Source organism: Acinonyx jubatus, chromosome A2, assembly GCF_027475565.1.
Source record: "Acinonyx jubatus isolate Ajub_Pintada_27869175 chromosome A2, VMU_Ajub_asm_v1.0, whole genome shotgun sequence".
In the NCBI taxonomy this organism is placed as follows: Eukaryota; Metazoa; Chordata; class Mammalia; order Carnivora; family Felidae; genus Acinonyx; species Acinonyx jubatus.
The window spans coordinates 104,325,914-104,348,268 of record NC_069383.1 but is presented as its reverse complement, the minus strand read 5'-3'; the positions used below and the strand labels follow the sequence as shown (position 1 = coordinate 104,348,268).

Genomic DNA, 22,355 nt, shown 5'->3' with positions numbered 1-22,355 from the left:
AAAGACATTAGAAAAAAATACATTCCGCTTATAACAGTATTAAAAAGAATAAAATACTAGGGGAATAAGTTTAACCAAGTAGGTGAAAGATCAGTAGTCTGAAGACCATAAGGCCCTGATGAAAGAAATCGAAGAAGACACAAATAAATGGAAAGATACCCCATGTTCTTGGAGTGGAAAATTAATATTGTTAATATGTCCACACACAAAATGACCTATAGATTTAATGCAATCCCTATCAAAATTCCAATGGCATTTCATGCAGAAATAGAAACAATCCCAAAATTCACATGGAGCCATAGAAAACCCCAAATAGCAAAGCAACCTTGAAGAAGAAGAAGAAGAAGAAGAAGAAGAAGAAGAAGAAGAAGAAGAAGAAAGCTGGAGGCACCACACTTCCTGATTTCAAGCTATATTAAAAAGTTGTAGTAATCAAAACATCACAGTACTGACCTGAAAACAGACAGGCAGACCCATGGAACAGAAGAGAAGGTCCAGAAAGAAATCCACACATACACAGTCACCTAATCTTTGACGAGGGTGCCAGGAACACATAATGGGGAAGGGACAGTCTTCAATAGACAATGTTGGAAATAACTGGATGTCCACATGCAGAAGAATGAAACTGGATCCCTACCACTCACAAAAATGTAACTTGAAATGGATTAAAGACTTTGGTGTAAGACCTGAAGCCATAAAACTGTTACAAGCAAACATAGGGAAGAGGCCCCTTAACATTGATCCATGCGAAGATTTTTCTGGATTTGACACCAAAAGAAAAAAAAATACACAGGTGGGGCTACTTCTAACAAAAACACTTCTGCACAGCAAAGGAACATCGAAAAAATGAAAAGGGGATCTACAGAACGGGAGAAAATATTTACAAAACACGTATCTGATAAGGAGTTAATAGCTAATATATACAGAACACATACAACTTAGTAGTAAGAACCAAACAAGAAAATGACTATAAATGGGCAAAGGAACTGAACATTTTTCCAAGGAAGATATCCAGATGGCCAACAGATGCATGAAACGATGCTCAACATCACTCCTCGTCATGGGAATGCAAATCCAAACCACAGCGAGGTATCACCTCACACCCGTCAGAACGGCTAAAATCAACAGCTCAAGAAACAACAGGTGTTGGCGAGGATGCAGAGAGAGGGAAGCCCTCATGCACCGCTGGTGGGAATGCAGACTGGCGCGGCCATTATGGAAAACAGCATGGAGGTTCCCCCAAGAAGTTAAAATAGGACTTCTGTGATCCAGTAACCCCACTTCTGGGTATTTATCCAAAGGAAACAAAGTCACTGTTTCAGAGAGATACCAGCACCCCATGTTCACTGCAGTATTATTCACAGTGACCAAGACATGGAAACAACCTAATGTCTGTCAGCAGATGCCTGGATAAAGAAAAAGGGGCATATGCACAGTGGAATATTACTTGGCCACAAAAAGGAAGGAAATGCTGCCATTTGCAACAACATAGATGGACCTAGAAGACATTATGCTGAGTGTGATAAGTCAGGCACAGAAAGACAAGTATGGTAGGACATCACTCACGCGTGGAATCTGAATAGTTGGAACTCACAGAAACAGAGTGCAATGGCGGCCAGGTGCAGAGGGCTGAAGGGGTGGGTGCTGGGGAGATGTTGGTCAAGGGGCACAAGCCTTCAGTTGTAAGATGAATAATTTAGGGGATCTAATGTGCAGCACGGTGACAATAGTAATAGTGTACTGGATTCTTGACATTTGGTAAAACAGTAGATCTTAAGTGTTATTATGACAGACACACACACACACACACACACACGCAGAAAGTAAGTATGGGAGCATATGTCTACCAAATCGTTAGCTTGTACATCTTAAGTATTTATGATTTTATTTGTAAATTTTATCTAAACGAAGCTGGGGAAAAGTTGTACATAATACAATTTATTTTTAATTTTTTGAATTTTGCTCTTATGTCTTGGTAAAAAAAACCCTTTCTGGCTATAAATAAGGTCATAACAATCTTTCCTATTTTTCTTTTTTTTAAACGTTTATTTTTGAGACAGAGAGAGACAGAGCATGAATGGGGGAGGGTCAGAGAGAGAGAGGGAGACACAGAATCGGAAACAGGCTCCAGGCTCCGAGCTGTCAGCACAGAGCCCCACGCGGGGCTTGAACTCACGAACCGCGAGATCATGCCCTGAGCCGAAGTCGGACGCTTAACCGACCGAGCCACCCAGGCGCCCCCCTATTTTTCTTTTAAAAATATTCTGGGGCGCCTTGGTGGCTCGGTCGGTTAAGCGTCCGACTTCGGCCCAGGTCATGATCTCGCGGTTCACGAGTTCGAGCGCCACGTCGGGCTCTGTGCTGACAGCTCGGAGCCTGGAGCCTGCTTCGGATTCTGTGTCTCCTCTCTCTCTGCCCCTCCCGCACTCGTGCTCTCTCTCCTCAAAACTAAACATTAAAAAATTTTAAAAATATTAAAATTTTCCTTTTTTCATTTGGGTCTCAAACACACAGGGAGCACACTCTTTTTTGTAGGTGACATAGGAATCGGGTTTATTTCCACACATGTGACACCAATGGTCTCCTCCCTAGGAATCCCCCATGGACCTGTCAAATATCCATTCCATCACACAGATACCACTTTACCCGTTGCTTGCGCTCAAAACCTCGCTCGGGGCTCTCCTGACTCTTGTACCTGAAGTCCAATCTGTTAGCAGAGTCTGACAGCTTAACCTTGACACAGACCCCCGCCAGCCCGGCGACACTGCCACTCACACCCAACCACCCCCACCTTTTGCCAGGGTTAGTCTGTGGCCTCCCAGTCAGCCCTCCTCCCTCAACTCTTGCTGCCTACAGTTTCTTGTCCCTGCAGGAGCAGAGCGAGGGTTTTAAAAATATGCCTATCATGCCATTCCCTGCTCACACTCAGAATAAAATTTACAATTGTAACGCGTCCACAAGACTCCCCTGTGACCTGGTCGTTGGCGGTCTCCTCACCTACTTTCCTTCCCTGTCTCTCTCGCTCCTCCCCTCCCTGCCCCTTCTCTCTCTGTCATATGTTGCAGATGCACACGCTATCTCTCACGCACCGACTGGGCTCCCACCTCAGGGCCTTTACACTTGCCATCTCTCTCCCCCAGGTAGGTACACGGCTTGCTCTAACCTCATTCAGTTTCTGATCAAATGTCACCTTGTCCAACAGGGCCTTGCCTATTCACCCTCTCTAAAATAAAACCCTTCCTGGGGCACCTGAGCGGCTCAGGCAATTGAGCGTCTGACTCTTGATGTCAGGTCAGATCATGATCTCAGGGTTTGTGAGTGTGAGCCCCATGTCAGGCTCTGTGCCAACAGCTAGGATCCTGCTTAGGATTCTCTCCTTCTCCCTCTCTCTCTGCCCCTTTACCGCTTTCACCCCCCCCCCCAACTAAACTAAACTATAAAATAAAATAAAAAATAATACAATAAAATTAAAATAAAATAAACAAAACCCTTCCTATCACTTAATTGATCTTTCTTCATAACGTTTTTTACTACCCATTGATGGATGTAGTATATCTTGTTTATTGCACCGCAAGGCAAGCACCCCAAGGGCAGGCATTTTTGCTGGTTTTGTTCACAGACGGAACAGAGCACGGCACGGAATAGAGCCTTAAAACATATGACGAATGGAGGACTTGAGAGCCTTGCCTTTTCTCCTGTGGAAAAGCAGGGTGTCTGCGACAGACGTAGTCGCGTGGCTTGGCGAGATGGTGTCTGTAGCGCCTCAGCACAGCCACGGCCGCCTTCACTCCTCCGTGCCTGGTGGCTAGAAAGAGAAAATGAGAAGAGATCTTACACTGAAACAAATTCCAAATCAACCTCAGATACGCAGCAGTGGGGGAAATAAATCAGTATGATGAGCCATCAGGATGGAAAAGCAGGTGGGCAGGTACATCCAGGGTAGGATTTCCGTGAACTCTAAGGCTCAGCCCGAGAGGCAGGATGGCACAGTGGTTAAATGCCGACTCCAGAAGCCCAGTGCCCGGGGCTCGTGTACCGCTCCACTCCCTTACAGCTGTGTGACCTAAGCCTTGACACAAAGGGAAGTACAAACAAAACCTACTCCTCAGGGTTGTATGAAGATTCAACTAGTTAATTTTTATTTATTTTCATGTTTATTTTTGAGAGAGCAAGAGAGAGAGCACAAGTGGTGGGGGAAGGGGCAGAGAGAGAGGGAGACACAGAATCCAAAGCAGGCTCCAGGCTCTGAGCAAGCGTTCGGCACAGAGCCCGACACGGGGCTCGAATCCACAAACCGCAAGATCATGACCTGAGCCGAAGTCATATGCTTACACCCCAACTAGTTAGTATTTATTTAAAACAACTCAGAACAGTGGCTGGCATGTGGCAAGCAATGCATATGTATAAATATGGTTTGTTACTATTCACTATCAACTAGAATTTCAAAGGAAAAAAACGAACTAGACAATATTTGCGATTCTTACTGTTAGGGGTTGAATTGTGTCCCCTCAAACTTCATATGTTGATGTTCCCCTCCCCGTTAGGACCTCAGAATGTAACCAAATTTGGAGATAGAACCTTTAAAGATGTGATTAAGGCCCTAATCCCATCTGACTGGCGTCCTTATAAGAGAAGGTCACGACACAGAGGGAGAGGATGGTGTCTATTTGCCCAGGAGAGAGGCTGCAAGACAACCTGTCCTGACACCCTGACCTTGGACTTCCAGCCTCCAGCACCGCAAGGAAATCAGTTTCCACATAGGCCACATGGAATCTGTGGCACTTTGTTATGACTGCCCTAACAAATGAACATACTACTAAAGATCTCTTATAATCAGACAAAAAAGTAAATATTTTTTCCATTTGAAAAATGGGCCAAGTGGGGCACCTGAGGGACTCAGTTGGTTAAGTGTCCAACTCTTAGTTTCAGCTCAGGTCATGATCTCACAGTTTGTGAGATCAAGCCCTGAATCGGAATCGGGTTCTGCGCTGACAGTGTGGAGCCTGCTTGGGATCTTCTCTCTCTCTCTCTCTCTCTCTCTCTCTGCCTCTCCCCTGCTATTGTGCAAATGCACTTTCTCTCAAAATAAATAAACATTAAAAAAGTTATAAAAAAGAAAGGTGGACCAAGTACACGAACAACAACAAAATGGACTGCACACATAAAAAATGTGTTTGATTTCACCAATAATCAAAGAAACGTGAGCTTCGACAATGACCTACTAGTTAGTGCATCAGACTGACGGACACGTAAAGAAGGAGAACCCCCAAGCCAGGCCGCCGTCCTGGCTGGCAATCTTCCGGAACAATCTTCTAGGAGCACCACACAGCTAGTTATCAAAGCTTCACCTACAAAATGCATTTTTAGTTGGTGTTTTTTCCCTAAGAATACAATTGGACACATAAGCACTCGTTGGCTCTGCCGATGTCCCGCCGGGCACAGAGGTCACTGCTCTGCCCTTGGCCGCGCATGTGCCCAGGCCGCACAGATGTTCTGCTGGTTCTGGCTCACAGCCCTCCCCCGACGCAGACGTAACTCTGGGCTAGGGTCAGGGAGGCCCCCGCCGCACTGGCTCAGGACCGTTATGTCCACGAAACTCTACTGGAGCGTGAAACTCTACTGGAGTGTGCCACGCGCCTTTGGAGTGTAAATCGCAGGTGCAGGACAGAAACACCTGCAGCGCCCCCTAGTGTCTCCTGGTGCCTCTTCATGACCAGGAGTCACCAGGCAGGTGAAGTGACTCAAAGAAAAGTCAGATGGGGATGGGGGTGGGGCAGTCATGGGGGTGGGACAATGTCATGGGGGTGGGGCAGTCATGTGTGGGTGGGGTAATGTGTGGGTGGGACAATGTGTGGGGGTGGGACAATATATGAGGGTGGGGCAATGTCATGGGGATGGGACAATGTATGGGTGGGGCAGTGTCATGGGGCTTAGGACAATGTAGTGTGGGGGTGGGACAATGTCATGTGGGGGTGGGATGCCATGGGGGTGGGACAGCGTCATGGGGGGTGGGATAGCATCATGGTGGTGGGGCAATGTCATGGGGGTGGGACAGTGTCATGTGGGGGTGGGGCAATGTAGGGGGTGGGACAACGTCATGGGGGTAGGGCAATGTCATATGGGGGTGGGACAACTTCACGGGGTGGGGGGGTGGAGGAGTCATCAAAAAATACTGTGGTTTACAGTTTGGTTTAATGAAGAAAATCTTTCTCTTACAAATAATAAAGCCCTTCTGTCTCTGATGTGCTGAGGTCTCTGACCTCAGATTCATAGATTTCCGGTGCATCTGAATCCGGAGCAGTGACACGGGCATGGGGGTGCTGCGTAGGCCGTAGGCCGGTGCACACATCGGTGACTTGACGCTCCCCTTTCATCGCATCTGCACAGGCTCCTCAGTCGTGTGCGCTGGCCTCTCCTCCCTGACCGTCTTCCCCAAGTAGGAGGAGTCCTACTGACCTGGGCGGGGCCTCCCCTCTTGGACCTGCCCTACCTGGGAGGCAAGATCATCACTGACCAGGGGAGGAGTTTTGCCCATATAACAAAGTGGTGACCACATCATTTTAAACACGAGATAAGCTAACAAGCTGTTCTAGCAGTAATTAAATCAGGACACTTGTCCCGCAGAGAATCTCACAGCCTTAACTCAGTTAAATAACTTATCTGGTCTAAAGCAGGCCTCAAGTTCACCGTCGGCCCTGCCCAGCACCGCAAAGATTTCCATTTATTTCTTAGGTGAGGGCAGCAAATGTGGGTCCAGAAGTAGGAGATATTGGACACCGCTGACAGATGTCCTGCCATGAAGCAGCCGGCTGCACATCTGGTCAAGTGGGCAGAGTCAAAGTTATGCAGCAGTGCCCGTGGACAGCGAATTCCGTGGTCCTGGGCAGACTCGCTTTCCTTTGTCTGTTTTGGTTTGGGGTATGATGCTGTTCAGGTGCCGGGAGCCTTTTGTGGCTAAAATCTGCGGATATGTGTTGCTTTCTTGGGAGCAGGCTGTCAGCTGGCTGGGCTGTGACATCAGCGAGGGGCGTTCCGGCTTCAGGCAGACCTTCTGAATCCCTCTCGGGTCCAGCCGATTCTCTGATCTCTCTTCCACCCACATTTCCTGCCGGTGTTCTCCCTGGAGGTATCTGGTTACTGACACAAACATATTACTCTGATCCCAAATAATCCTGAATTTTTGAGCTTCCAAGAATGACTGACTCTACAGACTCCACCATGGCGCAGCGTCCCCCCTACCATCTGCGTCATGGTACAACAGAAAGTGGCGGAAACAGATGATGTGGGGCCCAAGATGGGGCTGGATCTCATCAGGCAGAAATCAGAGCGCGCAGGATGGCCACCCCCTGGAGGGTGTCAGACACCTTTGTGCTCTGGAACTTTTTCCCTGAAAAGATAACTGAGGCACAGGATAAACCATGGGCCGGGCCAGAGGAAGGAGGTGCTGGAAGCAACTTGGGATGTAATGCGCATTTCTGATGGGGGTCACTCTCTTGTCTGCTAGAAAAAGCACGACATTTTCTATTAGTTTTAAAGCATCATTTTCATTTACGTTAGTTTTGTGTGTTTTGATAACCTTATTTAAAATTTTTTTTTTTTTTACTTTTGAGAGAATTGTAGATACATGTGCAATTGTAAAAACGTGTAGAGACCCCACGTACGTTCTACCCGGCTTTCCTCAATGACAGCATCTTGCTCAACCACAGGACGATCTCAACCTGGATGTTACATCTGTACAGTCAAGATACTGAACGTTTCACCCCCTGGGTCCTTCCTGCTGCCCTATTCCTGCTGCACTGTGTGCCCCCTGCTCGTCCGGATCTGCTGTGGTCCATCCCTATGATGTTGCCATTTAAAGCATGTTTGAACAGAAGCATAGAATATGTAACCTTTGAGCATGGCTCTTGCACTGGGTATAATTCCCTGGAGACTCACTCAGGTTGCTGCATACATGGATAACGGTCCTCTTCATTGCTGCATAGTATTCCACAGCAGGCAATGCCCCTGCAGTTTAGCTGGTCAGTCAGTGAATAGATACCGGGAGGTTTCCCGTAGGGCTATTTAAAACAAAGCTGCTGGGAACGTGCATACACAGAGTTTTGGGTGAATGCCAGTCTCCATTTTTCTGTATCATTTTGGTACCATTTCCAGATTGTAAGTTTTCGTGTATCATTTTATAAGACATTGCTTGTTTCACAGAGGGGCTGTGCCACTTACATGCCCACCAGCGATGGATGAGAGGCCAGGTCTCTGCATCCACGGCCCCATTAAGTGTCACTACTTGGATCTGAGCCTTTCTTATGGGTGCGGAGTGACACCTCACTGTGGTCTCGCTCTGCATCCCGCTGGTGGCCACTGACACTCACATCTTCTCCTGAGTTCCTGAACATTCCCTTCTGTGAGATGTCCGTTCCTGGTTTGGTCCATTTTCTAATGGGGTTATTTGTAATTTACTGTTGTGTTCTGAGAATTCTTTATATATTCAAATACTAGTCCTTTGTTGGACGTGCAGTTTGCAGGCATTCATCCTCTTCACAGGATCGCTCATGGAACAAAGCTTTTCATTTTGCTCTTACAGATCAGGCTGATTTGCTTCTTTGCTTTTTCTCTTTTCAAAAATGTTACAGTTTCGTATTTTCCATTTAAGACCCATTTCAAGTTAATTATTGTCTAAGGTGTGAGTGACTTCAAGCACTATTTCTCTCTCTTTTTTTCTTGCTTCTGGATGTCCAATCATACCAGCACCACTGCTGAAAAGGCTGTTTACCCCCCACTGAATTATTTTGCACTTCTGTCAAAAGTTGGTTGGGTCTGTTTGCGTGGCTCTATTTCTGGGTTCTCTGCTCTATTTCCATGGTCTGTGTGTCTGTCCCTCTGCCCCCCACACCATTCTGACTACCCCCTACTGGCATGGCCATCCCTGTCCGCTGACCCAGCATCCAAGAAATCAGCCACCTGCGAGGATTATGAATTTCATCATCCGCAGCTTTCGGGAAGGAAAAGTGCTCACCATCTGCAGGGCACTGGGCATGCTGAGGTCGCTCCAAGGTCAGCTCACATTCCTGAAATTTGATGATCACTTTTCCTTGCTCCTGGCCTGACAACAGGGCCAGGAAGACAGTCACAAGGAAATGTAGTAAGTTAGGAAGGAGTCCCTGGCCAGCACAGGTCTCTGGAAAATGATTCAGCTCGGCTTACTGCAGAGAAAGCTTTCCTAAGGCCTCTACCTTTCTGAGGCCAAAGCCTGTGTTTTAGTGCTTTTTAGCCAGTTCTGTTACACAGACAATCCACAGTAGCGGGAGCCATCAGGGTGACGGTGGTCAGCCCTACAACAGGGCTCCCAGTCCCAGAGATTTCCACAGCTTCCTTCCACATTTACTTTATTTTTTTTAAGTTTATTTATTTTGAGAGAGAGGGAGAGAGTGCAAATGGGAGAGGGGCAGAGGGAGAGAGAGAATCCCAAGCAGGCTCTGTGCTCAGCGTGGAGCCTGACACGGGACTCGAACCCACAACCCTGGAATCACTACCTAAGCCCAAATCAAGAGTTAGACACTCAATGGACCGAGCCACCCAGGCGCCCCCTACATTTACCTTCATTCTGAATGTCCAATAAATTCCCACACGGGGGCAGCGAGTGGTGATGTTCTTGGGTCGGGCACACTCACGGCGCTTGCTGTAATTAAGACACTTCCTCTTCCATCCGAGAAAGACCCAGGGGATGCCAGCCAGGGAGGCTCTAGACCCTGCTCTTCCTCTCCCCTTGGTCCCACTGCAAACTACCTGCTTCGCCCCTGGATGTCACAATGCGGGAAGAGCTCCTCAGGACACGTCACGAGTGGTAAGAACCCCTGTGAACTTCCGCACTAGAATCTACCACGGTAGACGCTCATTTCCAAGCCAATGGGGAATGGGCTGAGTCCTTACTCATGGTGAGGAGCACAGACACCCGTGTGGTGTTTTTTTTTCAATGTTTATTTATTTTTGAGAGAGAGAGAGAGAGACTGAGCATGAGCAGGGGAGGGGCAGAGAGAGAGGAAGATACAGAATTCAAAGCAGCTCTGGGCTCTGAGCTGTCAGCACAGAGCCCGACGTGGGGCTCGAACTCATGGACCGCGAGATCATGACCTGAGCTGAAGTTGGACGCTCAACCGACTGAGCCACCCAGGTGCCCCAGTATACCCAAGTGGTTTTAAGGAGAGGCCCACTCGTGCTCCTATTTTAAAGAATTCATTTTTGCTTATTGCCTGATTTTCTTCAGAGCCAAAGAACTCAGATGATTCATTTATTCTATGGTTTTTATGATCATCAACATGTCCCAATATGTAAACACCTGTCCTGTGAGGCCTCCCCACAGGAGAATCTATGCCGAGGAAAAAAGAAGTTTGTGAAGTTTTTGAGGATTTGGTTTTTCTTTCGTCACATCAGTGGGATTAAATTTCACAAAAAGTTGAAATTAACTAAAATGATATAACCCTTGTCTTTGAATATCTACAGTTGCTTAAAGGTCTTCGTGATGGGTCCCCCACCAAAAGGTGGGGTGCCAATTCCAGTGCCCGCAAATGTGACCTCCCTCTGAAGATGATCGCATTAGATGATGTCATGACGGGGGGAGCCTGGGTGGCTCAGTTGGGTAAGCGTCTGACTCTTGATCTCAGCTCAGGTCATGATCTCGCAGTTCGTGGGTTCGAGCTTGGCATTGGGCTCTGTGCTGACAGCATGGGGCCTGCTTGGCATTCTCCCTCCCACTCTCTCTCTCAAAAGTAAATAAATAAACCTAAAAAGAAAAAGACGAGGTCACGAGGGTGGGGCCTGACCCAAGGTGACTGTGTCCTTATAAAACAGGGAATTTGGACCCAGTGACACCCCCATCTCAGATTCCAGGACTCCCACGCTATTACATGATACACTTGTGTTTCTGGGACTTTGCTGCAGCCACCCTGGCAAACAGGTGCAGTATTTTACTTATTATTTTGGGAAATAACTGTAGTTTGAAAGACTCCAAGCTAACACAGAAACTTCTCGAGAAGGAAGGCGGCTGATGGTGAAGTTTAGTCTTGAGGAATTCAACCTTCTTGGCTCCCACTATGAGATCGTTTGGTTCAAGTAAATAAATGATGTTTTCATAGCAACACAGAAGTCCTGGTTTATATCCAAGTGTCTCCGGTGCTGCTCTAGCACACATCTAAATAAAAAAAAAAAGGATTAACAATAATATTTCAGCTTTGCTGGAGCTCTGTCTGCCAGGAAGGAATGAATCAACCCCAACAACAACGGTCTGTCCTGTGAAGTTATCGTGGGCAGACTTCATATAATCCTGAAAGCAGAGGAAATTTATCTCTGAAGTCTGTCTGTCTGAATATTTCTGTCTGGTTCTTTCCACTTCTAATATATTACACATTTGTAAATCACTTCTGAATAGTTCTCCTAAACTTAATTAGCTTTTCTTGTGATGCCAATGGAAGGGAAAAATTCCAAGACAGGCGTGGAGAAGAGTTTAGAAAAAACAAAGCTAATTGCACCCGTAACTGGGACTCCAGCGTTTGGTCATCTTGCCATTGAGTGATTCAACAGAGCCTTTTTGTTTATTTTTTATTTTTTTAAGTACTCTCTCTGCCCAGCATGGGGCTTGAACACAGGACCCTGAAATCCAGAGTCCCACGCTCCACCAACTGAGCTGGCCAGGTGCCCCAAAGCTGTTCATTTGGGAATCATCTCGAACGTCACAAAGAGGAACAAGAACAGTTTACTTGAGCACCCCTACACCTTTACTCAGAATCACGTGTTAACATTCTGCCCTATTTATTTTCCCTGTTTCTAGTAGCTTCCTTTTGCCAATAACTGATTACTCTGTATTTGCCGAGCACCGGGCCCTGTAGGAAGCCCTGAGGTGAGACACCGCTCACGAGCAGACCAGCAGGGATGATGGGTCCCATCAGCCAAATTCAGGAGCCATCTCGTCCTCATGTATCGAGTGAATCTTGGGAATTACGGGGAAGTACGTTCTTCCTGGGAAACCTCATTTTATTGCTTTATTTTAAAGATTTTATTATTTTTTAAAGTCACCTCTGCACCCAGGGCGGGGCCCGAACTCAGGACCCCAATATCAGCAGCCGTGTGCTCCACCGTGAGAGCCAGCCCGGCGCCCCGACGCCTCACTGTAATCCAGTGTCTGCGTCATCGATGGCTGCTCGCGGCTTCCGGTGAAGAGACATGTCGTGTGCCAGATCCAGGTAGGACAAAAGTCGCTCAGAACTTTGCCCCGAATTCTGAGATTTGTATTTTCCAGGTTCCAGGAAGACTGCCTTCTCGGTGGACCCCCGTCCCCAGGCCCTGAACTGCGCCCTGCACAGCACTGCCTGCCAGGCGAATGAAAACCCGGCTGAGTGACTGTGTAGCAAGCCCGGCACAACACGGCACGTGTGGGTGCAGCAGGTCCTTCTCTGAGAGGCCTCTGGAGAGCCTCCTTCACAGGACAGGACACAAGATGTCAGGAGGACAGGTCGCCGTTCAACGCCCACCCAGCCCGCGGTTAAAACCCAATCCCACCCAGCAGGTGTGTGACTACCCATACATGCCGTGTGTTCAGGCCGAGCGGTATTTCCTTAAACTCTTCATCACGTGTTTTCTTCTCGAGGATTTGAGTTTCGCATGTTCGGATATCTGGGATCCTGAGTCAGGAGGAGTGTTTATAGAACCCGACTGTCATCACAGAAAGTCCTGGATGTGAGGGGGAAGCTCAGGCCATTTCCTGGACAGGTGTCTGTGACACTTGTAGGCCACCCATGTTAAAGAGAGTCAAGCCTTCTACATACCTTTTAGGATGGCCCACAGACTGGCAAAGTTCAGGGAAGACGTGGGAAGGAGGTCCACCCTTTCCATGGCTCCCTGTGTCCTGACCGTCCCTGACTCACGCGGCGCACACCCAAACCTCTCTGAAAGCAGAGGCCGTGGGGGATCGGGCACCAGCCCCCATCGTACACCCACATCCACGGTCACCAGTACCCGGATGTGGAAAGCGAGCTCAGATTTTCCACAGCTACACCAACTGCCCAATTCCCCTCCTGGCAGGTGGGTGCTAATGAATTACACTTCTTTCCTTCTTTTAAAAAGGACCAAAACCGCTCAGGCAGACTATAACCTGCGGTCAGGACATTCCTGACCTTCTAGATGCTCCTGCCTTGCTCAGCCATATTCAGAAAAGCGAGTCAAGAGGAAAATACATAGGAAAAACCGTTCTGGCATCTCTAAATTGCATCGAAGTCTCGGTGGCCCGGCCACTCCTGCAAAGCAGCGTGTCCCAGGGGGGTGGGATGACGAGGCCTGTGCATCAGGAAGCATTTGGGGCAGAGGCGTCCTGCTCCGTAAGAAGCACCCGCTGGTGTGCCGCTGTCCTCTGGGCCCGACGGACATGGCTGGCGAGAGGGAGCGCTGCGACACTGTACGGTCGCCCAGCGGGTGAGGAGGACGGCGGCAGAGGCGGGCAGCCCCACGGCAGTTCATGGCACTGAGTCACCGCGAGAAGACAAAGGACAGTGTGATTTGCAGGTGGCTTTGGTAGTACCAGGCATCCAACCCTTCCAGTTTATAAAGATATGAATCTTAATTATTAATGGCTGAGATGAAAACCAGCTGGTCTGAGGTTAGGAAATTCAAGCGGGTTGTTTCCTCAGATCACATCATACAAAAGAGGGTCTGTCCCGTGCCGTCCGGCCTGCTTGGCCGGTTCCAGTGCCGAGCACATTCCTGGTTCCGTCCCGCTCCAGGCCAGCTGGTCACAGTGCAGAAACGTGAGAGCCGCAGGCACCCTGCACCTCTGATGGCGTTCGAGTGCGATTGTTCTTGAACCTCAGGGAGTCGGTGTGAGTGACCACGGGCTGTGCCCGTATGAGGACTCACAACAGGCTGTGCTGTGTGCACGGAAGACTAGAGACCACGTCCTAAGTGCAGTTGTGAGCTATTAAATATATACACAAGGCAAGCGCCTTCAGGGATGGGAGGAGATAAATCCCTTAAAAGTGATCCTAGGAGACTTCAGAACTGACAACCTCCCCTTGTCCTTGCCTCGGTGGGAATGTTTGGGACATTGTACCATCACACAAAGAACCGGCTCTTGACTCAACATACAGTCTTACTTCTTTGATTGTATCAATTAGGAGTGTGTTTTAAAAATTAGGAATGGGGGCGCCTAGATGGCTCAGTCAGTTAAGCCTCCAACTCTTGGTTTCAGCTCAGGTCATGGTCTCATGGATCGTGAAATCGAGCCCTACGTCGGGCTCTGTGCTCGCAGCACAGAGCCTGCTGGGGATTCTCTCTCTTCCCTCTCCGCCCCTCCCACACCTGTTTGCATGCTATCTCTCAGTCAAAAACAAATAAGTAAACTTAAAAATAAAAATAAAAATTAGGAATGGATGTTGAATTTCATCAACTGCAGTCATGGACAAAATCAAAAGGTAGTGTCTGCCATTTCTTCGTGAAGTCACTAATCTGGTTTCTAATATTTAGACCTTTCTTCTCCTGGTTTAAAACTCCCATATGATCACGGCATTTTCTTTTCATCCGATGCTGGATTCTGTTCGCCAGTGTTTTCTGTTTCCCATTTGGTCGTTGATGCCACGTTCTTTGTAAACATCTCTTATGTCGCTCTGATTGGCATATACATGTCAGCTCCAGGTGTGCAGCACGGGGATCAGATATTTGCACGTGTTGCAAGATGGTCACCACGAAGTCTAGTTAATATCTGTCACCACACATTATTGCAAAATGTGTCTTCCTTGCAGAGAGAAGCTTTCAGGTTTACTCTCCGTAGCAACCAGACATAAACACGGTGTTGTAACCGGGGTCGCCTTCGTATCCTCAGGACTCCTTTCTCTTAAAATGGAACTTCGTACCTTTTGACCCCTTCGCACCCATTTTGCCCCCACCCCCCTGCCTCTGGCAACCACCGATCTGTTCTCTGTGCCCATGAGGTTGGGTTTTTGTTCTTGTTTTGTTTTCAGATTCCACATGTAAGTGAGATCATACAGGATTTGTCTTTCTCTGTCTGACTTACTTCACTCAGCGTCTTGCCCCAAATGTGGCAAATGGCAAGACTGCATTCCAGTTTTCTTTAAGTAATCGCCTCACATGGGATTCGAACTTACACCCCGAGATCAACAGTCACATGCTCTACTGACAGAGCCAGCCAGGTGCCTGGCAAGATTGCATTCTTAACCCAGATCATGACCTCCAAACACAACGATCTTCTTCTGAGAGAACACTAATTCCCAAAGCCCTGTTTTATGATTTCTAGATACCTGCTTCCAGGGAATCAGGATCAGCATGCACTGGGCATCATGCTGGAACGCAGCCTCAGTGCCCTGTCCACTGGGACACCACCAGCTGCAGGAGGGAGGGGCAGGAGTGTGCTCTCTCCACTGTTTTTTCACACCGCGCAGAATGCTAAGCCCACTCAGTGTAGACGTGAGTTGAATATTTACTTATCCATCTTACAAAACTGATCTGAAGTCAGACTTTAATGTGCTTCATGTATTTTGGAAATAAACTTGATTTATCTGCTTTTCGATTTCCTCAATGATAAAGAAGTTAGATGTAACTCAAAGCAACTTTTTTAAAATTTATTTTATTTATTTTTTTTAACGTTTATTTATTTTTGAGACAGAGAGAGACAAAGCATGAACGGGGGAGGGTCAGAGAGAGGGAGACACAGAATCCGAAACAGGCTCCAGGCTCTGAGCTGTCAGCACAGAGCCCGATGCGGGGTTCGAACTCACGGACCGCGAGATCATGACCTGGGCCGAAGTCGGCCGCTTAACCGACTGAGCCACCCAGGCGCCCCTCAAAGCAGCTTCTTAATAGAATTGTTCTATCCAATTCTCTGGCATTCCAGGGTGTGAAGTGCAAAGGACAGTCCTGGCTGAACCCAGCAGCGGTCACACACAACATCTCAATCTCTTGGCCCCTTTCTCCCCCATGACAAACCGTGAGGGGCTCTGTGGACTCCGGCTTCGCCCCAGCTACTCAGACACCCACATATCCTCAAGGGGAGTCAAAGAAGAGCCCCCACCCCTGGAGGCCCACCTCCCCTCCCCCGCCGCCCCTGGAGGCCCCCTCCTCCCCCCCCCGCCAGTGGCACACAGAGCCCACAAACTTCCCGCCCTCCTTCTGTAGGAGACAGGGTTCCACATTTTGGGCAATATGTGCCTGTGGCTCCCGGAAGCCTTGGTTCCATCAGTAGGGTTCACTGTTACAGGGTTTTATTGGTTTAGATTTTTTGGTATCAACATCAGTAAGACTGGCATGTGGTGGTTTTGTCTTTTTAAGTTAGACACTTGTGCCCAGTTTTGGTATCAGTGCATTACTTTGCTCTATAGAAGCACATCTGGAAACTTTCTCTGTCTCTGCGATCTGGAACAGTTCAGAGAACATCCTGAACTTAAGTGTTTTTTAAGTCCAGTGAGATTTCTACCATCTGGGCCAAGGTGCCTTTGGAAGAACTGTTTCCCTCGCTGCTTAAGGTTTCTGCGTGACTCGAGTTTGGTGCAGAAGGGGTACCGAGGGCCATTCTCGGGCTCCAAGTGTTTCAGAATTCACTTAATTTCCATAAAGTAATTTTCATTTTCTCAGTTTTATTTTGTACATTTAATGTACTTTCTTCCATCGCACTTCGTTGTATGTTAGCTAATAAGGTATCTACTTGTTTTTTTGAAAAAATTTTTTTTAACGTTTATTCATTTTTGAGACAGAGAGAGACAGAGCATGAACGGGGGAGGGTCACAGAGAGAGGGAGACACAGAATCCGAAACAGGCTCCAGGCTCCGAGATGTCAGCACAGAGCCCAACGCGGGGCTCGAACTCACGGACCATGAGATCATGACCTGAGCTGAAGTCGGATGCTTAACCGACTGAGCCACCCAGGCACCCCTCTACTTAATTGTTAAGTAGAGATTCATCTTGGGTCATTTTTTGCTGCTGACTTAATTAAATTGCATTTTCATCTTTACAGATTTCTTCCTCTTGCGTGGCTTGGTTTGTGCAGGCACGTGCGTGTGTGTGCGTCGATGCGTGTGCGCCTGTGCGTGTGCACGTTTCCCTGATGATTTCACTTGAAGACATACTTTCATTTGCTGCTGCTCAGTAGCATCGGCCCTATTTTCTCCTGAGCACTGATTTAGCAGTACACGTTGTCCTTCGTTTTCTCTCTAAAGTCTAGAAATAATAACGTTAACCTTACGGTATGAGTGAATACAAATGCATAAAGTTGTATTTCTTCTGAACTCTGGACTGAACCTCCCGTTATTTTATGTGACGAAGACAGTAAGTAGCATCTGTCCTTTCTTAATAGATTGTTTTTCTTCTAAGTTCCCCACACAACTTACTTCCTATTCTGTAAAAATTATGCTTTTCCTACCATTTGCCCAATTTTCCACTGACATGCACATTTAAACAGGTTTTTTCTTTTAGGGGCGCCTGGGGTGGCTCAGTCGGTTAAGCATCTGACCTCAGTTCAGGTCTGTGAGTTCGAGCCCCAAGTCGGGCACTGTGCTGACGGCTCGGAGCCCGGAGCCTGCTTCGGATCCTGTGTCTCCCTCTCTCTCTGCCCCTCCCCCGCTTGTATGCATGCTCTCTCTCAAAAACAAATAACAAAACATTAAAAAAATAAAAGAATAAAAAATAAAAGTATCTCATTTTGCTGAGTGTTCTCAAATTTGCCACCTGTATCCTTCAGTCTGTCTTGTGAATTCATTTTTCTTTTGCTCGGCCTGTGTTTCCGGCCATCTGCTCCTTTTCTTTCCTCAACTCTGTCAATTTCTCCTTTGTGGTTTTTTTTTTTTTAATGCAGAAATTCACTTTTCTATCTTATTTTTAATGTTTATTTTTGAGAGAGAGAGAGAGAGAGAGCGCGCGCAACCTTCCATCGTGGCTTTGCACTCTTATTTCAGAGAAGTAAAACTTTTCGGTGCATTCAGGCCTGTGCGTGGAGTACACTTGCCTACGGCCTGACGGGTCCGTGATGATCCTCTCCTGGCCTGGTCTGTCTCCTTCGTTACCATCATCTTTAACAGCTGCTCTCTCAGCAGCCTGTCGCACGGTCCCATGGTTGATCTGAGTTTATCATGAGCACACCCTTCTGCGTGAGGGGGTCCTCCTCGCTGCGGCCAGGGAGCACGCCCACACCACTGGGCTGTGTGACCGTGCGTCTGGGCTGCACGGCCTCTCTCTGGACCTCAGGGAGCCCCCCCGAGAACACGCCTCACGCTCCTCTGCCTTTTCACTGCGTCCAACCCGTGTGTGTGAATCTGAGTGGCTCTGGGCCCATGGGCCACCAACAGCCCCTCCACTGGCCACCACATCAACAGACGGCTTCTGAAACAGGAGGCTGTCGTTCAGCCCATGAGGGCTGAGGTTCCGGGGGATTTCTGTAGCTCTTTTCTTCCAGACCAGGGGCCTTTGGCTGACCCCCACGTGTGCTGTTGAGGTTGGAGAATGTGTGCTCTTGGGAGCGGCCAGGTCCTCTCTCCCTTTGGCCTAATTTTCACTGTATTGGCCGTCATTCTGGGGGATTCTTGGTCACGTTCTGGATCGCAGATATTTCCTGGGGTCTGCGGGCATGGAATTTCCATTTCTGTTTCTCACTATCTTTGCTGATTCCGGCTGTAATCAGGGGTGAGGGAGTACAGAGGTATTTCTGCTATCATTTTACGCTGGAAGTCCTTTGCTACGCTTTTCATTATTAAGTGGTTCTTCAGTTCTGGCCAGAGCACACCTTCCCGCCAGCTTACCCACCCTTAGGGAATATTTATGCAAATGGAATTCATGATTTGGAACAGCAACCAGTTTGTACCTCCCTTAGAACTTAAAAAAAAAAAAAAAACCAAAACATTTTTGCTATAAAGGAAAGAGATAAAAATAATTCCTCATTTGCTTACCCCAGTGGCTTGTTAGGCAGAAATGCTCCCCAAGGGACCACCTTCTGCCCTGGCCTCTGTCTCATCACAGGATTGCTGCTCTGGAAGAGGAAGTCGCAGGCTGTCAGACAAGCCATTAATCTTCAACAGAAGTTCCTCTAGCAGATCTGAGACCTCATCCAGGTAGTAATGCTGAAGCAAAGAAAATCACATTAGTGAGTGCCTTCGAGAACCAGATTTTTTTCTTTTTCTCTCATTTTCTGAAGCGTTTACTGGTATTGACTTTAGATGGCACTGTGCTTTGTTAGAAAGCTCACTGGAGGGGCACCCGGGTAGCTCAGTCGGTTAAGCATCCCACTCTTAGTTTTGGCTCAGGTCATGATCTCACGGTTTGTGAGTTTGAGCCCCGCATTGGTTTCTGTGCTGACAGCGTGGAGCCTGCTTGGGATTCTCTTTCTCCCCATCTTTCTCTCTCTCTCCAAATAGAAGAGATAAACTTTAAAAAAAAAAAACAAAAACATAGAAAGCTCACTGGACCCTGGATTCAGAGACCTGGGTGCTGGGCCCAAATCCTCACATCTCAGTCCCTGATTCACCGTGTCATGTACAGGCATGCCTCGGTCCCTGATTCACTGTGTCACGTACAGGCAAGTGTTAGGGTTCAGAATGTCTACGTGAGGACTCTTACATGGACTTAAAGGCAATAAGGAATGGTAAACGTGATACAGAACGAAGCCCTATAAAAACGCACGCTATCACGACTGCACGAACCACGCTGAGGGATGACTGTCAGTCATGAAACAGCTGGGCACTTGGCGTGCAAACACTGGTTCTGATGTGCCTGCCTCCGTCTCAGGGTGACTAGGCTCAAACACTGTGCCTGAGTCCCCACGTTCTGGTAGAGGTTTGGGTCTGGTGGCAGAAACCAAAATCAAATGACAACTCTACAGGGACAGGGTGGTGTGTGTTTGTTGGTCGAAGCGGGAATCATAAACTCCCATCTTTCTTTTATTTATTTATGTTTTAAATCTTTATTTATTTTTGAGAGAGTGAGAGAGAGACAGAGTATGAACAGGGGAGGGGCAGAGAGAGAGGGAGACACAGAATCGGAAACAGGCTCCAGGCTCTGAGCTGTCAGCACAGAGCCCGACACAGGGCTGGAACCCACAAACTGTGAGATCATGACCCGAGCCGAAGTCGGACGCTCAACTGACTGAGCCACCCAGGCGCCCACAAACTCCACCTTTCTAACTCAACAGGGTCATCCAAACATAATGAGTTTGTGGAAGAGAACGTGCTTGGTAATCCCCTCAAGGCCTTAGAATTTCAGCCAAAAATGTCCTGCCTTTGCAAAGATAGCTGGCACAGAATCGCCACCATGGTTAATAACCAAAAGCCAAGTTCTGCGAGGAAGCCTCTGAATGTGCCACTGTGCCCCCTAACCCAGGCCCCACAGTCACCTGACTTTCGACCGTCTCAGCCTCTTCCCCCTGTGGCCGCTCCAGTCCCAGCAAGGCCAGGCACTGTCCCCACACGCACGCAGTCACGTCTTCTAGACTCACAAGGGATTTGCTTTGGAAAGATTTTCTTTTTCGAACAAGAGTCATGAGGGAACCTCTCAGCTGGGGAGGAGGACAAAAAAGATAGACAAATTGCATGTTACCAAACCCAACATGGCTTTGTTAACCTGACAGACCATGAAGTGGAGATCGCATCTCAGGATGCTGTCCTGTGAGCTTTTAGTAAGACACCAATTGCTTAGCAAAACAGGAAAACACCTCTCGTGCCTTAAGCTCACTCAGAACACGATGGATTCAGCCTTGAGAACAAATCTTACCATAAAGGATGTTTCCGTATCTAACAGCTGAGGACAAACACTGTTAACGTGACGTGCACTTTCCACACGTAAAATCGGGTTGGGGTCCTCAGCAGCCCTGCCGGCCATGTGTGTGCCCCACCGTGGGCTTGTGCCTGTGCCCGGGAGACAGGAAGAGGCGCCCTTGTGGTCTCCGCACACCGGCCCCAGTTTGTTTCTTTCTTTACTGCAGGCTGAAACTTGTTAGCTCAAAAAGCCCGTGGGCACCAAACTCAAAGTTTTGCACATTTGACTGTTTTAAAAATAGTCCAAACAAGCAAACTTTTGAGCCATGTAGGGCCTGCTTTGCATACCCTGCAGAAAGTCACCAGTTGTTGCCCCTGGTAAGACAGGGTGCTGCCCCTGGTGAGACCCCACAGTGCTCCCGCCCTCCAGAGCTCTGACTCAGACTTCCCTCGCGCCACTGGGTCACAGGGACACACAGAAGACCACCTCCCACCCTCCCTGCATCCACTGCCCTTCTCCCTTTCTTGAGGTGGCCCTGAGACATAGCCTCTGGACGGTCTTGTGCTGTGCGACCTGTCAAGATGTGGCCAGGTACTGCTTGTGTGTGTTGCTGTCTCTCGTGGTCATATCTTTTTCCTTGCTCGGTCCTAAATCCCTCGAACCCCTGGCAACGTGTCAGAGCCCTGCAGGGAGGCCCAGTGCCTGAGGACAGGACACCATCCGTTCAGGGAGCAGGTGTGGGTCCGAGGCTTCCTCCTCTACCAGCCACACGAGCCTGTCTCTGCAGAGACCCCCTGGGTACCACTGCCTTCCTATTCTTCATGATAAAGTCCAAGCACCTTATCATCTTAGCATGACACTCAGAGCCCTCCTGGCTCCAAGCATCATTCCCCAAATCACGGCTGCTTAACTCTCAACTCCAGCCTTCAGACCCTGCTCCCAGGCGTCTCCGTGAGCTGGTCCCTCTCATCCAACAAAGCCCAACTCCACTATCCCTTCTGCTGTGTGAGGACTTCCTGGTCCCCTCGGGAAAACAAATGGGACTCTATTTTGCTTGTTCTTTGAGGAAGCTTCTAGGTAGGCTTTAGAACTGCATAGTTGTGCGAGATCCACGTGCTGAAAACTACAAGATGTCAAAGATGTAAATAAACAGACAGACAGACAGGATTCTTGGCTTGAAAAACTTCCTATCGGGAAGATGTCAATTCTCTCCAAATCTGATTTATACATCCTTAGAAATCTCAAAATCCCAGCATGTCGTTTTGTAGATACCAACGAGCAGATTCTATAAATTATATGGAAAGGCAAAAGAACAAGAACAGCCTGAACTGAAAAAGAACAAATCTGGAGGACTCATCTGTGCCACGTTAAGACTTACATAGAGTTCTAGTAATCAAGACAGTGTGGGATTGGCAAAAGAAGGGGTCAGCGGAATAGGAAGGACGACCCAAAACCAGAATCACGGAAACAGTGAAGTGATTGGTGGCAAAGATACACAGGCAGTTCAACGAGCTTTTTAAAGATGGTGCCGGGGCAACTGGATGTCCCAAACGTGAAAGAACAGTGACTCTGATCCACCCCTCGAAACTTATACTAATATTAATTCAGAACGGACCTAAATCTAAAAC

The 22,355-nt window shown here is 48.1% G+C and overlaps 1 protein-coding gene across 1 annotated transcript in view; it reads right to left on the bottom strand.

Moving 5' to 3' along the window:
• Positions 1-6,181: 6,181 nt before the first annotated feature.
• PKD1L1 (polycystin 1 like 1, transient receptor potential channel interacting) overlaps positions 6,182-22,355 on the bottom strand; it is a 129,800-nt gene continuing 113,626 nt past the window's right edge. Inside the window, exons 54-56 of the mRNA XM_053218734.1 lie at positions 20,366-20,527; positions 18,927-19,097; positions 6,182-11,182 (exon numbers count right to left, since the gene is read on the bottom strand). Coding sequence (XP_053074709.1) covers positions 18,939-19,097; positions 20,366-20,527 — 321 coding nt within the window. The 3' untranslated portion in view covers positions 6,182-11,182; positions 18,927-18,938. The remainder of the gene's footprint in view (positions 11,183-18,926; positions 19,098-20,365; positions 20,528-22,355) is intronic.